Source organism: Oncorhynchus clarkii, chromosome 13 (genome assembly GCF_045791955.1).
Source record: "Oncorhynchus clarkii lewisi isolate Uvic-CL-2024 chromosome 13, UVic_Ocla_1.0, whole genome shotgun sequence".
NCBI classification, from domain to species: Eukaryota; Metazoa; Chordata; class Actinopteri; order Salmoniformes; family Salmonidae; genus Oncorhynchus; species Oncorhynchus clarkii.
In genome coordinates, this window is record NC_092159.1 from 46105040 (window position 1) to 46123542 (window position 18503).

The window sequence follows — 18503 nt, forward strand, 5'->3', positions numbered from 1 at the left end:
TGTGAGCACGATGACACTGCTATTATAACGGTAAAAAATGTGATGTGAATGTGAAATGTGACCATATCAGATGCAGACTGTATAGCCTATCTATTCATCTTCTTATGCAGAGCACAGGAACATATTTTTTTATACAGTGTGTCAAGAAGAGAAGCTGTAAGATTTCCTAAAATACTAAATAATATATGTCAGAACTGGAGTGGAAGAACCACTGTGAAAAGGGAATAGGAGTACGATACAGGTTAGACCTACTTGCGCAGTAATTTGTTTTCTAATTTATCAGATTAATTGAGCTATACAATACATTTGTAAGAACTGTGTTGGACGTGCAGTCAAGTTAAAATATTATTTCCAAAACAAAAAAGAATGCTGGAATTGGTGCCTATATATCCAACTCAGATGACTGGCAAACAATTACATTTTCATTACACTGGAAGGCATCCCATTGGCACCATATCAAGGTGGCTATTGTTCAAAATGTGTGACTGGCCTGATTTTAAAAAAAGTTACATAATTCAGCATAACACCAGGTGTTACCATGTCAGTTTGTTTCTGTCTCAGCATGGCTGGTACCTTGAAGGTCTTACCTAAATGGGCATCTCATTGCAGGAATCCTTAGGGCCTTTCAACAGCACACTGCTTCAGCTAAGTGTCACACAGAATTTAAGTGCTTTTTTTCAATTATGAATTCATTTAATTCTCATTTAGTTATAGACCTTTTTCTAAATGCGGGATGGGGTAGGTTAATGTCTGGAATCAACATCTCTTTGCACACTTAATTAACAACTATCAGAAACAAATCTTCAATGAGCTTTGTAGAGTATTATATCTCCATTATACTCTATCAAATTAGTGCATGTTACATTGAGCTCATTACTCAAATGCCAATGTGCTGCACTCTACTGGTAAAGTCAGGGCCCAACATCTTAGAATAATATGAAAATGATCCTCCTTTTATGACGCGGAGAGAAGGGCAAAGTCATGAAAGGGGTTGCTCAAGTAATCAGACTCTAGTGACTCAATGTTTAATTGTTATCTACAGGTAAAACATTCCAAGTCATAGTCAAGTTAATGTACGCTATGATAAATTACAATCGTTTTTATCAGTTTGACAGGTCCATATGCAGTGATGTAAAGTACTTTAAAGTTCTACTTAAGTAGTATCTGTACTTTACGTTACTATTTATATTTTGTACAATTTTTACTTTTACTTTACATTCCTAAAAAAAATAATGTACTTTTTACTCCATACATAGGGAAGAGCACAAGGGGCCCAGCGTCGTCCGGGTTTGGCCAGTGTAGGCCGTCATTGTAAATACGAATTTGTTCTTAAATAACTTGCCTAGTTAAATAAAGGTTAAATAAAATAAATCCAAAATACATAAGTATATTTAAAACCAAATATTTTTAGACTTTTACTCAAGTTGTATTTTACTAGGTGACTCTCCCTTTTACTTCAGTCATTTTCTATTAAGGTATCTTTACTTTTACTCAAGTATGACAATTGGGTACTTTTTCCACTATTGTCCCTACGTTCTGAAAATAGTTCTGAACATGAATGTGGTCAATGCATGAAATGAACCCTCTCATAGCCACGCCTTGAATCTGCACTCCCCCGCCAAAAAAACAATCAGAGCTTAGTCAAAAACTACGCAACAGCATGGAAAGACACTATAAAGAAGCTATAGCGAGTGGTGAAAATAGAAAAAAAACGAACAATGCTTTTGCACAAAAAAACATATATTTGAAGTTCATAGTAATTTCTTCCCACTATCATTTACATTTGGTTCCAGACATACCATTAAAATTTTATTTTATACTAAATGTGGATCAAGGTCCATTTGCCACACTCAAAATGGCGACAGAACCTAACCATTCCTGACCAACTTTACGCAGGTGCCTGTGTTAACGTTTGTCCTCCTCTACCTTGTCAATTTGGGAAGGACTACGGAGGCCTGGGTCACGGATCTCCAGCATTGTAAATTACAGGTCAGTCTATGTATTGAAGTTAGCCAACATATTTGGGACATTGAGGAAACAGTAAGTTTGTGCTCGTGTCAAGTAAATGAACTCGATACTATGCTTTTACAGCTTGATACTAGAGCAAGACTGACTTTCAAGTTAGTCTAGCTAACGTAAACCTTCTAATAGTATTAATTGATCTGCCTGCAGCAGACATTTTAACCTCAACTAACGTGGCCAACACACGGTGAGTGAGGTGTGTTAATAGCTGACAAGTTTCAGTTGCCTCCATATCGAGATTTTTCTAGCTAGCTACTGTATAAATAGTTGGGATAGCTACTAGCTGGTGCTAATGTTATCTTGTGTAACAACCACCACATCTCTCTTTGAACATTCTCTAAACTAATCACGACTAATTTCTCCTCTCAAACTATCATATGCAACTACGTGAGTTCAATTTGATTGTTGCTTTCTCCACCGGCACTCAAATGACATGTTTGTTAAAAGTTATAACCTATTATGTCTTTGAAATGACAACTATTTTGAGTTTGTTGCATTGTTTTATGGATTCTTTTCTTCTAAACCGTTTTTCTCTCATAGATATCTAGCTATTCATCATGGCACTGAGAAGCGCGCTGTGCCGTCTGCTGGTCAACCCCCAGAGATGTGCCATCATTTCAGCATCAAGATCACAGGGATCAGCAGCGCCTGCACAAAAGGGTATACCATTACTCAATAATGACCTTGACATCATGAGAACACAATGGTAGCAGTTTTACAAAGCCATTCTTACAATCACCATGCCTCTGTTGTCAGGGGAAGTACTCAATCTGTGTCCTTTTCACAGATGCAGAGAAAGCTAGTGAGAAGAAAGCTAAAGCACGTATGTTGATATCAACTCCTTTCAGATCAATCAGATATATTGCCCTTTTATTATTTTTGGTGTCTGATGACTATTCAGTTGTGCTTCTCTGCTCTATGATCCTTCTCTACTGAACCACCAGCCAAGGTTCAGTTTAACTGGCGGGATGGTCTGGAGCTGGAGGGTCAGCTGACTGAGGACGAGATCATGATCCGAGACTCGTTCCGGGATTACTGTCAGGACAAACTCATGCCCCGCATTCTAATGGCCAACAGAAACGAAGGTGGGCCTGACTTTTGAGACATACCATTTTTCAGGCAGAGCCCATTGAGCTATTGATGCCAATAACCTAGGAAGGAGCCCTTAAGGATCAGTTTTGCCTTTTAAGTTGGAATGTCAATATTATGAATTTTGTCAGCTATGCAAACCATGTCAACATAACATGCTGCCTGTTTTGTCTTAGTGTTCCATCGAGACATTGTGTCAGAGATGGGGGAGCTGGGTGTCCTGGGCCCAACTATTAAAGGTGAGTCAATACCTTTGCTATCTCGAGGGTGGCCTTGCTGATATCATGGACAGTAATGGTTTGAGAATATTCCAAGATTTGAAATGCATACACATTACCAGTTAAATAATTGTTTCTAGATTTACAACTTAGGTCAGCTATGCTGGCCTATGGACTCCCTTGGGAAACCCAACTACCGAACCTTCCAATTATGGGATTTATAAATAAATTATCTGGGCTCTCGAAAGGACTCATATCTATAATATATAAGCAACTTTTGGAAAGCTCATTCTGAGCTAGCTATTAAAACAGTTTGGTTCACAGATCTTGTTGAATCTGAACAACCCTTTAACTGGAACAGAATATGGATAAAAATGTCATCTTGTAATCCAAACCATTAATTTAAACATTTTTAAGTTTGTTCACAGACTGTATGGAAATGTTTTATGATGAAATTGGCCCCAACTCCATATGCTGTGTGAGTGCCCTGCAGTTAAATGCTTCTGGGGCAAAGGTACAAGTGCGATGTGCATGAATGTAAATATTCAATGTTTGATGATAGCTCCTTGAATCTCTCAATCAATCAGAGATGATTACTGGCTCTTAGATGGTAATCACCTCACTCTCTCCCAATTCGCCAGTGGATACAGTTACTGTTAGAATTTATAACATTAGAATTATCGACAGCGAGAATGAATGGTGCTACTCAAGGAACAATTGAGGCTTGGAAAAATATACTTGACTCTGTAAACTGGTGAGCGGGGTGGGAAAAATGGTTGGGTGTTTTTTAATCACTTAAACTTTGTATTTCTTACAGTTTTCTTATTTTCATTTGAGTTTCAGCCTACTGAATGCACATGTTTTATAAACTTATAATTTGTAAATGATAATGTTCCTGTAAACTCACCGGGGGTTATTTCATTCTCTGAAAGCTTTTGGTCATTTGGATCACAAAATGTTAAAGGCTATTTGTTTTTCAGAATCAACTATATGTGTGATGCCAGAAGCATTTAAATATAGATCATGTAAATTAGATAATTGGATGTAGATTCACTTAATTTCCTTTTAAATGTAGGCCTACTGTTTGTTTGGAGGTTATTGCCTATAATGTGACCTCTCTCCCTCCACACTTTGACCAGGCTATGGCTGTGCTGGGACGAGCTATGTGGCCTACGGTTTGATCGCAAGGGAAGTGGAGAGGGTGGACAGCGGCTACCGCTCTGTCATGAGTGTGCAGTCCTCCTTGGTCATGCACCCTATCTACGTGTACGGTACCGAAGAGCAGAAGGAGAAGTGGCTGCCCAGGCTGGGTAAGGAGGAGAGGACAACCACATCCCTTAGGCCTCATCTTAAATGACGCACAATCCTGTTTATATCTGGGTGTATTTGTCCTGTAAAGCGCCCTCTACCTCCCAGCTCGCGGAGAGATCCTGGGCTGTTTTGGGTTGACTGAGCCCAACCACGGCAGTGACCTCAGTGGCATGGAGACCCGGGCTAAGTTCAACCCCTCCAGCCGCACCTTCACTCTCACTGGCTCCAAGACCTGGTGAGTAGGACTGGGAGACTGTAGTTCACTACATAGTAGTGCTAGGGGGAATAAATCAATACAGTTACATGTCGCAATATTATGGTATTTTTCATCTTATAGCTTGTTCTCCATCTTCTTTTTAAATAGTGAACCAACAAGTCTTCAGCACTTATTGACTGATCAAAACTCATTTTCTCATGCTCTCTTGTCTCTCTGTAGCAGACAAATAGTGAGCGATATGTTTGGAACATAAAATTGCAATAAAATCGCAGTATTGAATTGCAATACATATCGTATCGGCACCTAAGTATCGTGATATTAGCGTAGCGGGAGGTCCCTTGCAATTCCCAGTCCTACTACATAGTGAGGGAAATAGTTCATCCCCCCATGAGCATGAGGACTTCAGGACTGACTGGACAGAGATGTGTGTAGCTGGATAGCAGGCATTAGGAGAACCTTGATGGTTTGATGTGATATACTCAGGGTTTTGAGTTTGAGCCCATGCAAGAACCTTGGAATTGCTTCCTATAAATAGCCAATGGATCATATAACAGAACAAACGCCTACAGACCACAAACATTGATGAAAGCTACCTTTGTCTTAACACCTTGGAATGCATTCCTCTACTGATTGAAAAGGCTACCTATTCATGAAACATGAAGAATAGGCTACTTCCAACATTTCTGAAGAATAGGAATATGTGCTTTCTATTATACAGAAATCGTAATTAGAGTTTTTGTATTCATTAGAGCATTTTTTAAAATGTGTTTTTCAAATAATAAACCCAAGATCAAGTGGTTTAGCGCTTATGTAAATTGTAAACAACATTTCACTCTGTATACTAGTCCACAGGGTGGTGCTGTTCACAAATATATTCATGCTAGGTGCATGAATATTAGGTTCCCCTCAGTTCCCCTTTACTCTTGTTTCACAGAGTGTTATGATTCTGAATTGAGAAATGTCAGCAGTGACTGAACTGGACTTTGTGGTTGAATACTTAACCATTGAGTGCATTGGCCCTCACATTGCGTAAGCTTAACACTGAATAAATACATATTAATTGGTAACCTGGGCCTGTAGTTCATGTTTTATATATTTGATGTAACACTGTTTCTTTTGGGGAAATGCAGCTTCAACAACTTCAAATCAAATTTATTTATATAGCCCTTCGTACATCAGCTGATATCTCAAAGTGCTGTACAGAAACCCAGCCTAAAACCCCAAACAACAAGCAATGCAGGTGTTGAAGCACGTTGGCTTGGAAAAACTCCCTAGAAAGGCCAAAACCTAGGAAGAAACCTAGAGAGGAACCAGGCTATGAGGGGTGGCCAGTCCTCTTCTGGCTGTGCCGGGTGGAGATTATAACAGAACATGGCCAAGATGTTCAAATGTTCATAAATGACCAGCATGGTCAAATAATAGGTCTGGGACAGGTAGCGCGTCCGGTGAACAGGTCAGGATTCCATAGCCGCAGGCAGAACAGTTGAAACTGGAGCAGCAGCACGGCCAGGTGGACTGGGGACAGCAAGGAGTCATCATGCCAGGTAGTCCTGAGGCATGGTCCTACGGCTCAGGTCCTCCGAGAGAGAGAGAATTAGAGAGAGCATACTTAAATTCACACATGACACCGGATAAGACAGGAGAGGTACTCCAAACTGACCCTAGCCCCCCGACACATAAACTACTGCAGCATAAATACTGGAGGCTGAGACAGGAGGGGTCAGGAGACACTGTGGCCCCATCCGATGATACCCCCGGACAGGGCCAAACAGGAAGGATAATATAACCCCACCCACTTTGCCAAAGCACAGCCCCCACACCACTGGAGGGATATCTTCAACCACAAACGTACCATCCTGAGACAAGGCCAAGTATAGCCCACAAAGATCTCCACCACGGCACAACCCAAGGGGGGGCGCCAACCCAGACAGGAAGATCACATCAGCGACTCAACCCACTCAAGTGATGCACCCCTCCCAGGGACGGCATGAAAGAGCACCAGTAAGCCAGTGACTCAGCCCCTGTAATAGGGTTAGAGGCAGAGAATCCCAGTGAAAAGAGGGGAACCGGCCAGGCAGAGACAGCAAGGGCGGTTCGATTGGCTTCATCCTGGAGCAAACTTCAACCAAATGCTTAGTTTGACATTGAGTACGTGGTTCTGCTCAATTCTACCATCACGTCTTGTGAAACTTTTACAAACCTGTCCTCATATAGCCCTAGAAACCAAGCTCACTCTGTAGCATACTGATAAAATAGCTCCTCCCTAAATGAAAATGCCTTTCCTCATCTCCTTCACCTTCGTCAGGATCACCAACTCCCCTGTGGCGGACATCGCTGTGGTCTGGGCCAAGTGTGACGATGGAAAGGTGAGTGGCTTCATCCTGGAGCGCGGTATGAAGGGCTTCACTACACCCAAGATCGAGGGCAAGTTTTCCCTGAGGGCGTCTGCCACTGGCATGATCATCATGGATGAGGTGGAGGTTCCTGAGGAGAACCTGCTGCCCAAAGTCTCTGGCATGGGGGTGAGTAGAGGCCAGGATACCACTGTCATGTACTGACTTACAGTGCCTTGCGAAAGTATTCGGCTCCCTTGAACTTTGCAACCTTTTGCCACATTTCAGGCTTCAAACATAAAGATATAAAACTGTATTTTTTTGTGAAGAATCAACAACAAGTGGGACACAATCATGAAGTGGAACGACATTTATTGGATATTTCAAACTTTTTTAACAAATCAAAAACTGAAATTGGGCGTGCAAAATTATTTAGCCCCCTTAAGTTAATACTTTGTAGCGCCACCTTTTGCTGCGATTACAGCTGTAAGTCGCTTGGGGTATGTCTCTATCAGTTTTGCACATCGAGAGACTGAAATTTTTTCCCATTCCTCCTTGCAAAACAGCTCGAGCTCAGTGAGGTTGGATGGAGAGCATTTGTGAACAGCAGTTTTCAGTTCTTTCCACAGATTCTCGATTGGATTCAGGTCTGGACTTTGACTTGGCCATTCTAACACCTGGATATGTTTATTTTTGAACCATTCCATTGTAGATTTTGCTTTATGTTTTGGATCATTGTCTTGTTGGAAGACAAATCTCCGTCCCAGTCTCAGGTCTTTTGCAGACTCCATCAGGCTTTCTTCCAGAATGGTCCTGTATTTGGCTCCATCCATCTTCCCATCAATTTTAACCATCTTCCCTATCCCTGCTGAAGAAAAGCAGGCCCAAACCATGATGCTGCCATCACCATGTTTGACAGTGGGGATGGTGTGTTCAGCTGTGTTGCTTTTACGCCAAACATAACGTTTTGCATTGTTGCCAAAAAGTTCAATTTTGGTTTCATCTGACCAGAGCACCTTCTTCCACATGTTTGGTGTGTCTCCCAGGTGGCTTGTGGCAAACTTTAACCGACACTTTTTATGGATATCTTTAAGAAATGGCTTTCTTCTTGCCACTCTTCCATAAAGGCCAGATTTGTGCAATATACGACTGATTGTTGTCCTATGGACAGAGTCTCCCACCTCAGCTGTAGATCTCTGCAGTTCATCCAGAGTGATCATGGGCCTCTTGGCTGCATCTCTGATCAGTCTTCTCCTTGTATGAGCTGAAAGTTTAGAGGGACGGCCAGGTCTTGGTAGATTTGCAGTGGTCTGATACTCCTTCCATTTCAATATTATCGCTTGCACAGTGCTCCTTGGGATGTTTAAAGCTTGGGAAATCTTTTTGTATCCAAATCCGGCTTTAAACTTCTTCACAACAGTATCTCGGACCTGCCTGGTGTGTTCCTTGTTCTTCATGATGCTCTCTGCGCTTTTAACGGACCTCTGAGACTATCACAGTGCAGGTGCATTTATACGGAGACTTGATTACACACAGGTGGATTGTATTTATCATCATTAGTCATTTAGGTCTACATTGGATCATTCAGAGATCCTCACTGAACTTCTGGAGAGAGTTTGCTGCATTGAAAGTAAAGGGGCTGAATAATTTTGCACGCCCAATTTTTCAGTTTTTGATTTGTTAAAAAAGTTTGAAATGTCCAATAAATGTCGTTCCACTTCATGATTGTGTCCCACTTGTTGTTGATTCTTCACAAAAAAATAGTCTTATATCTTTATGTTTGAAGCCTGAAATGTGGCAAAAGGTCGCAAAGTTCAAGGGGGCCGAATACTTTCGCAAGGCACTGTATGTGGATGGCCAGACTTTCTTATAGTGCTGTTTTAATCTTGTTGGTATAAATGTTTTGTCTGTTCTCTTTGGCTCTAGGGTCCCTTTGGTTGCATGAACAATGCCCGGTATGGCATCGCCTGGGGTTCACTAGGTGCTGCAGAGTTCTGCTTCCACGCGGCTCGTCAGTACACACTAGACAGGTGAGGATTCTGAGGCTACTATTGGTATGAGATGTTGTTTTGGATGAGCAGGACCGAGCAAAAGTCTGTATCTCTTGAATCTTATTTTGTTTTCTCAGCTTTTCTGAGTGAATTTAAGATGTTCTGCTACTATGATATTTGTTAATCTCAGAATCCAGTTTGGAGTACCCCTCGCCAGAAACCAGCTGATGCAGAAAAAGATGGCTGACATGTTGACAGAAATCACCATTGGCCTGCAGGCCTGTCTACAGCTGGGGAGACTCATCGATGCCAAAAAGTAAGCGGGAACTGGAAATGGGAACATAATCGTCTTGTAGTGTGACACCACTTTTTAACAAAGAACTACACACCATAGGGGAAGTACAATTTCTGGTTGTTTCAGAGTGAATAGAACCTGAGGAGGAGATTTAACTCATGTCTTCTTCTCTCCTCCCTCAGGGCAGCCCCTGAGATGATCTCTATGCTAAAGAGGAACAGCTGTGGGAAGTCCCTGGACATTGCCCGGCAGGCCAGAGACATGCTGGGAGGAAACGGCATCTCTGATGAGTACCACATCATCCGCCATGTTATGAACCTGGAGACCGTCAACACATACGAAGGTGAGGAGAAAGAAGGCCATAACCAGGTCTAAGAGGATATGGATGTGGAAGCAAAACTGTTTTATCATGGTATATTTCCTCACCAGTAGAGGTCAGTAATATGTCATTTACATTTAATAAATGGATCAAATGGGAAAACCATTGCATTTTCCAAGATATTTTCAAGGGGAAAAAACGGTCTCCTTATATATTTGCTCAACTTCAACATCAGCACTGTTTAACTGTTCCACATGGTTCCTTATTCTTTGTCTTCCAGGTACCCATGACATCCATGCCCTGATCCTGGGCAGAGCCATCACTGGACTGCAGTCTTTCACTGTTAATACCTAACTGCCTGTTGCTAATGCTCAAACAGACCACTAACAGAAACCTCAAGTCAATCTGTTCCTTAAACAAAGGACAAGTAGTTCTACACTGCTTTGGTGGCTTGTCTTCTACAGAAACACTGACGCTAATGTTGCCTCTCTTGAGTTTGTAGAATATGGGCTGGTTTTCTGGACACAGATTAAGCTTGGTCCTAGACTAAAAAGCATGCTCAATTGAGAATTTAGATTGAAATAGCTTTTTAGAACAGGACTAGGCTTAGTCTGTGTCCGGGAAACCAGTCTTAAATCTATATTTTATGCGAAAGACTTTAAAACTTGACCTGGTCTATCATCGATCTCATGGACAATTCATGAGTGTAATTATTTCAATTTGAAAAACAAAGCTATTTTTCTACTCTGTCATAAAACCCTAGTACTTACTGGTTAGTCTGGACAATTTCTGACTACAATGTTTTTGTAATAGTTTCTATACGGTGGAAGTTAAGATGGTTCAGAATGAAATCACTGTTTCCTCACAACATTTGTAGTAAAATAGTTGTTGGACATTTTAAAATTAGGTCAAGATCCATACTTATGTCCTGAGTTTTTAGAACTGTGATGGTACTAATGACCAGTTATTGGTCATTGAATGCCAAATAAATGATACTACATTTACTGTTAGTTTAAAAAAAAAATAAGTTAAGTAAATGAATGAAAACAGTTTATATAATCATGCCATTGCTTTTTTGTAATTTAATAGATGTATTTATGACTTACCATTTAGGCAGATCAGAGAGATTTGTATTTTGGGGTACAGGACAATGAATGCTGTTTGCACTTTATTAAGTTTGCTCTCCTCAGAACTCAACCAGGTGTAAATGTTATGGATGGTTTGAATTGCACTGTCAAGGGTTAATTCAAGATTTTCACGAATAACGCTTGCAGTACTTTCATGGTCGTTGCAATTTCCTTTTGCTGGCAAAGTAAGTGTTCTTGTTATCTAATGCTAAATTAGTCTCTTGTTTATAAATGAATTGTCATCAACAGGTGGTCCATTTAATCCAGAGTGGTTGGAGGATTTTTGGATTACTCATCCTTCATTTCGTGGTAGTGTTTTGAATGTTCCTATTTGAAGTAACATGGAGTGTTTTATAAAGTGAATCAAAAAAGATGAGGGGGGTTGGGTTATTCCATGAAGTGTATTTTGCATATGATATAGAAATTGTGCACCACTATTGAATTTTAAAAGCCTGTTACATTAAATGAAGTGCCCTTTAATATAGACCACATGGAGAATTCAATAAATCAGATTTCTATTATGAATAAAGAATTGCGTAATTGCCTAAATTCAGTATGTTGACATGCCCCTCTGTGCACTCTGACTTCTGAAAGATTTGAATGCCCTTAACCACAAGTTTTCACCGTCATTGTGAAGCTGTAGTTATTTTGTTGCTTTGACAAGGTAATTTGCAAATATTTATTTTGTGATTAATTTCTATACATTTTAATGTCAACACTTATGTGAACTGAACTCGTTTTCTCTATTGTTTCTAAACATTGAACATCTAATTGTCAAATCATAGTGTAAAAGCAGGTTCTACTCTTTTTGACCATTTTCTGGTGTTTAGTGATGGAAAACTGAGTGGATCGAGCATAACACGTCAACCCTGTTACCCATGGATAGACAGGCTAGAAATGTTTTAACAATTTAATTTGTTGGGTGAAGCTTGCATTCAATTGCCACTCTGCACACAACAAGCTTCCATTCCCCGTCACAAGGGGATTTATGGCAGCTTTAAGAAGTCATCAACCCTGTTACTTTATTTGGCACTTACTATAGTAATTATTTTTATTTAACTTCTTTTGATAACTTTTTTTAATGAAGTTCCTTTAAAAAAATATACCAAGTTACACTTCTCCAAAGGCACTGAATTGGTGGACCGACCCATAGGCATTTAGGTGAATGTTTTGGTTTCTAAACTGAGCACAAGCGTATATTCTGGCCCATTTAAATATGTTCTATAATGCTATTTGGTCATAGGTATGAAAAATATCCACACTAGTTATGTAATAAATAATTTAATAAACAAAAGCTTCTTCCAACACCTCAGTTTACAACCACTGTTTTATATCCTTTTAGACATATACCACAGTCAAATAAGGCATTGCTTTAATTATTCTAGACCTCCCAGAAGTCGGGATGCTGTAAGGCAGTTTAAATAAATTAATGGCTGGGTAGATGTCAGTTCTCAGCTGTCTGTTGCAGGCTGTTGTTGATGGCTGATAAGGTCTGACTGGCTCCCTGCAGCTCCATACTGAGCTGACTGCTCCTCTCCAGCACCTCAGACAGCTCTTGCAAATTGGCCTCCATCCCACAGCCATGCTCCTCATAGCTGCTGAACATCTGCTCCTTTACCTGCTGGCACACCTCACTCACCTGGGGAGGGACCCACATATGCATATACACACTAGTCACAGTCACACTCCTTCACATAAACATTAAACTAGACTTGTAATCTCAATGCATTCTTTTTTAACTACAAAAAAATATGACCATGTACTTTTTACTCAATAGTAGGACAGTGATACCTTATTCATTAACTTGTTCTCAAAGGTGGTCATGATTTCCTGGTCCATGGCTCGGCTCTGGTTTATTCTCTCTATCAGATCCTGGGCCTTCTTCCCTATCTCCTCTATCGTTGAACTGAGAACAGTCGTAGTCTCCTCACCTGGGAGCTCGCTGGAAGTACTGTTGTGTACGTTACGTCTATTGGAGATGTTTGAAATGTCGATGCCGGAGTCCTCACTTCCATAAACATTTAAAATAAACGTTAAATACTTAACAGAACACAATGAATAATACTTTAAACCCAGTAACTCCATACCTTTGCTGTCCATGGCTTTCATCCAGTGTCACAAACGAAAATGTCTCATCAGGGATGTCCTGGTCTGGCCCATGTCCTTGTTCAGGGTCCTAAGGATACAGGGACAAATGTCAATCAAACCATAACATTTTCTGATCCCTGTAATATACATTGACAAAGTGTACAGTTGTCAAAACTAAGTAGCAAAGGATTCACAAGTGCAAGATATGAGTCATTCAGAGTTGAGCTGGACAGTCTCATATTTTCCTTCATTTACCTTGGGTGATGAGGGATGATGACCCGGGTTTGGTGTAGACTGAAAGGTAGGGGCTGGCTTTCCAAAGAAGAGCTGGGACATTTTCTATGAGCAAAATGTTGCATAGGAAAAATAAATGCAACCAGTATGGAAGTTAGCTAATTCTGTAAGAACTCAACCAAAACCACTTTCTAACCTTCTCTGACTCAACTACTTTAACGTTAATAGTTACATTGGGCTATGCTGGCCAGCTAGCCATAAAGCTAACCCCTCAGTCTGATCTGATCATGACAAAACCAAATAAGTTATCCAGTCTTGAGTTTTGTCAAGGGTAACTCATGTGGTAACCAAAATATTAGGAATATTTAGCGAAACTTCATTGGAAACAACAAAATACTGTTGCTGGCTACTTACCCCTCCAAAATAATATTATTCAGTTGCACTGTGTCATAAAAGTTTTCGTCAGAAATTGCGCGCGAAAAACGGGTTCTGGGGGACACGTGCTGTGAACTGGTCAATTTTTCAACGTCGACTCCGAACAATACTGTATCATGCACCGACACGCATTTGAATGATTGAATGCATATTATTTAAAATAATTATCAAAGAAACACATTTTATCATCAAACATATGACACATTCAAATTATTTGTTAAAACTGTGAGGCTGGAGTCCGCTCAAGACAGTGGGAGAAAAACATTTAGATAGAGCACCAGAGACGGGGTATTTTCAGGATGAACTTTGTGTGATCAAACAAATTTTAAAGTACATCCATCTGAGCTCAGCCATTGTGAAAAGTTTTTGATATCTGGGATTAGGCCTGAGGTAATGCCAGTGGGATTTAAACAGAAGTGATCAGCAAACTGGAAAAAAAAAAAAAAAAGAGAGGATGAGACAGGAAGAAGTTAAAAACAAAGTCAAACTAGGGGCTGAATTTCATGTAAGGCAGTTCCTAGGATAGACAAACACCTAGCATCAGAAGGGTGAACAGGAAGATGAAGAGAAGATGGTGTGACAGACAGATGGAGCTATAGGATTAATATAACCATCATGCTGCACATGTGCAGTAGCTTAATCTGTTTTGGTGACCTTGCCGCAGTGTCTGAGAACGGTGTTGTACTGCAATAATTCCATAGAAAACACTGGGAAAATGGTATTTGGATGGGTCATGTACACAGTGATTTGTCCTGGCAGGGGCTCAACGGTAATTTAACCCATGCAGTGTCCTTTCAGTTCCATTCTGAGTAAAGCAGATTCAATCCGGACCATGGAAGATCCGTGTTATAGCGCGCTTGACATTTAAAGGTAATTTCCAGTTGAGCCGATATATGCAGCGTTTACCATGAATGTAGTCTCCGCGAACAAAGAAACATTTTCTTTAAAAGGTGCATAGTCGAAAGGGGGCAATCGGATTGAATATCCCAAAATACCATAGCCTTCTAGGTGTGTCTGATGTGCATTCTCTTTCATTTATTTAGAGGCTTCTATGTGAAAGAAGTGATTCGCAAACTGGAATTCCACCCCTAACACCTTTGCACAGATAGTCTACAGGCACGCAGAAAGGGGTGCCTGTAATTTGCAAATAAATTCATTAAAAATCCTACAATGGGATTTTCTGGATTTCTTTTCCTCATAGTTTTAAGTGTACCTATGATGAAAATTACAGGCCTCATCTTTTTAAGTGGGAGAACTTGCACAATTGGTGGATGACTAAATACTTTTTTGCCCCACTGTACAGGAAGCAACACATAAGATGTCCGTGTTCTGTTGCAATATGTAGATATATTGAACCAACAGAACAAAACGTTCTCAAAGTTCAGGAGATAATCTCTGGAGGTATTCCAGTGGCTCTAGCAGTTTAGATCCATCAGGAAATGAGGGACATGGGGTGGGCAGATAAAGGCTTGTCTCATAAAGGGAATAAACCTCTAATCTCTTCAGATTCTGCTTCTTTGCATGTCTACTGCTGCTTTGAAATGGGGAATTATGAAACAAATAAATCCCATACATGCAAAAGCCTGCTCCCTACCTAAGGAAATAGAAGTCAGTCACTGAACATGAACCAATGTAGCTCCTATTTTGGTATAAATGATTAGTTTTAACACGTAGCCTAATAGTAATGTATTTATTTGATAGGGACAGCCTACGTTGACACATTGAGGTTATGAACTATATGCTTAGTTCCAGTTAGGATTTGGCTTATTAGGATGAGTTTCAAAATCTTCTTACAATTAGTGAAACTAGCTGTTAATCCAGTCTATGGTGGGAAAGCATTGAAGGTCAAAGGGCAGGGCTGTGCCCTGAATTATGCCCAGTGGAGTGGAGAAGTATATTTCCCCTAAAATAATCTAGTGGAGATGAAAAACTACATGTTTCAAAGAGGATAGTAGACTTATATTCAATATGAAAAGCTCTTCAATATTTCCTAAACAACATGGATGAACCAAATAGGCCCACTACATGTCGATTAACTATCTCCTGTAAAGGTTCTAATTGGCCAGAGGATCTTCACGCCATGCGTCCTTAATACATTTAAGGAGACAACATTTCTTGGTAATGTAAATCCATCAACTAAGGAATTAAGGGAACATTGTCAACTTGACTGTTTAAGTGGAGGTTGACTGTTTAAGTGGAGGCGGGATAAAGTTTATCCCTTGAGTGATGAACAGTGGGCGGTCTAAAAATACTACTGTTTACTACAGCGTGAAAATTGGTTGGGTCATTTCAGCACCAAGGACAGAGACAAAGGGATGACAAAGAAGCACGTCAAAGGAAAGCTCCAGGGGGACTGATTTATGAACATGGAAATTAATTTCAGATAGACATCCAAACGTTTTTTCTCCATTTTAGGGACCTTTTAAAAGAAATCTAAGCAAAGCCAGTATCATCAAAACAGCAGTCGTCCAAAATCGTCCAAAATCAAGGTAAGCGGCTAACGCTTGTACTGTCAAATTGGTTTTGAAATCGTTTGGAAGTAATATCTCCATAAATTAAAACTATATTTGGTGGAGTTGTGTTCACCTCCAAATCCACTGATATATTAACGTATATACATGTTTCATGCTTTTCAATCCACTTTAGGATCATTCGAACTGAGACATCAAAGAACCACCACCAATCAAGTCCTTGTCTTGGTGTTGTGAGGGGGGGGGGGGGGGATTGCCTCATATCCGGACATCAGCGCGTTTATCATCATTAGTGCTATATCACTTAGGCTTCTTTTCATAATGAATGACCTCAATTTCACCAGTTTTAATTTCAATGATGAGGCACATGCTTCCCCACTAGTCTCCAAATTCAACGTACTAGACGGGACGGAAGACCCGCTGTACAAGGAGTATAAGCCGGCAGTCCGGGACCTCATTCCGTTGCCAAAGGCAGTGGTCTACCTGCTGATTGCAGCACTGGTAGTGGTTGGAGTCGCCTATGCTATTGTTGGACATCTGATCAAGGACCTGGCCCTTGATATAACAGGTATGAACTTAAAATGTTTGAAAATCAGGTGGAAATGTAACTAATCTGTGTAGTTGTTAGGCTGTTCCATCGTAATGTATAAGTGTACCAAATAACTTGTGACAAATAGGCATAAACCTAAGCTTTTCTATGCAAAATTGCAAAATGACTAGCTAACACAGGGATGACCAGGGGCACCAGTCCTGAAGCAAATGTGCTTATCTCTGTTTACCCCTTTCATCAGAATGTCTTCTTGGCCCCACTGAGGAGGACCTAGAGAAGAACAGAAACCCAGAGTGCTTCATTGCCAGACACCCCCCCATAGTCCTGACCCACAATGCCTTCCACGTGTGGGACACAAATGATGTGGGCTTCCCCATGCCCCTGGATGAGAGCCTCCCGGCAAGCCCTTTGCTGTTTCCTACAATCCCCTACATCCCCTTCTTCCCCACCCATGGCACCGGCAACAACAGCCCTGCTGCCCTGGCCATAGACAGCAGCCCCTGGCTTGGGCACTCTAACTCCCTCCCCAGCGAGATCTGAAAGGAGCCAGCACCAACTCCCTCCAGCCCTTTGGTCACTGGTTGATTCTGATTACACCAAGCTCGTCACAGGACTCAACAGACCTACTTAAGGTTATTAACAAGACAACTAAATGGGTTGAAATGTTAACACCACACAGCAACCAAAGCTTGACAAAGGAGAGTTTGAAGATAACTTTCATGCTGGTGCTATACAGTATCATCCTGTACTGACACTGAGATTTGTCTACTGCAGGGTATCTTAATTAAACTATGGGTTGGGACCTTGAGTGGGCCCTGGGTATGTGAAAGGTGGGTCGCGAGTTATGAGAATACATCTACAATCACGCACTATTTATTCTTAATTTGGGTCATGGGAGGACGGTCAGTTTCTCATTTGCGTCTCGAGCTGAAAAAGTTTAAGAACCCCTGGTCTACTGAATGGACCCTGTGCAGGACAGGGGTTAATCAATGGCTATTGCCATGAGAAGATTATTTAAAGATGTGCAACACATTCAAAATGATCCAGACTGATCCCATGGAAAAGGATTTGCCATGTTTCATCCCAAACCTATCACCATCAGCTGCCTACACTAGCCCCCTTTCTTATATAACATTTTAATACTGCTTCAGTATCCATCAAAACATGGAGGGATTTGGGGGCCTCTAAAAACAGCTATTCCTCTGTAACATAAATGTTGCTTCATTTCAAGATCAAAGTAAAATGATGAAAGGGAAATGAGACCATGTTTTGATGAACTCCTAAATGTATTAATTATTTACTGATCAATGCAAAGCATTGCATCCATAGTGATATATGTGGAACTGTGTGCAAAATGACTCCCAGATGTGGCTTTGTAGTTGAAATGAGAGTATGAGGGTGAACATAATTAAGGACCAGCTAATAGGTTTGTCCACTGGTTGTGCCAACTGAGGAATTTGACATTACTGTCTGTATCTACATAACATGAAAAGGGACTACAATTATACAGTACCACATCAAAGCTGAGATGTTCAATGAAGTAGTAAATATGTGTACCAAGTTCAAACTAAATGGCTATTACATCGGTTGTTATTATTGATTTAGGTATGTAGTGTAACTTCTGCAAGTTAGAAACTGCAAACATGATATGATGCAGGTGAACACACAGGATAAAACATATATATATATATATATATATATACATTGAAATTTGCATATAAAACTGGATACAAATACCTATGAAGCATTTTTCTATCCCAATGCTTGTGAAGATAGTTAGGACTCTTTTGTGAAGATAGTTAG

At 40.5% G+C, this 18503-nt stretch overlaps 2 protein-coding genes across 4 annotated transcripts; one reads left to right on the top strand and one right to left on the bottom strand.

Moving 5' to 3' along the window:
- The first annotated feature begins 15 nt into the window (after positions 1 to 15).
- On the top strand, positions 16 to 11471 carry LOC139364877 (glutaryl-CoA dehydrogenase, mitochondrial-like). Of its 3 annotated transcripts, none has more exons than XM_071102059.1 (13): positions 16 to 241; positions 1897 to 1989; positions 2563 to 2682; positions 2810 to 2845; positions 2967 to 3107; positions 3288 to 3350; positions 4469 to 4639; positions 4746 to 4875; positions 7163 to 7379; positions 9117 to 9220; positions 9372 to 9497; positions 9659 to 9819; positions 10076 to 11471. In XM_071102059.1, the coding sequence occupies exons 3-13, from the start codon at positions 2580 to 2582 to the stop codon at positions 10147 to 10149; spliced, it is 1326 nt and encodes a 441-aa protein (XP_070958160.1). In that variant the 5' UTR covers positions 16 to 241; positions 1897 to 1989; positions 2563 to 2579; the 3' UTR covers positions 10150 to 11471. The 3 variants fall into 3 exon arrangements, with proteins under 3 accessions (XP_070958160.1, XP_070958161.1, XP_070958159.1); XM_071102060.1 differs by having other exon boundaries at positions 48 to 156; XM_071102058.1 differs by lacking the exon at positions 16 to 241 and having other exon boundaries at positions 610 to 1989.
- Positions 11472 to 12347: 876 nt separating this feature from the next.
- Positions 12348 to 13346, bottom strand: LOC139423569 (synaptonemal complex central element protein 2-like). Its single transcript, XM_071175160.1, has 4 exons — positions 13266 to 13346; positions 13010 to 13098; positions 12714 to 12930; positions 12348 to 12561 (listed from the first exon to the last, which is right to left on the bottom strand). Exons 1-4 carry the CDS (start codon positions 13344 to 13346, stop codon positions 12367 to 12369), a joined length of 582 nt encoding a protein of 193 aa, XP_071031261.1. The 3' UTR covers positions 12348 to 12366.
- Positions 13347 to 18503: the final 5157 nt, after the last annotated feature.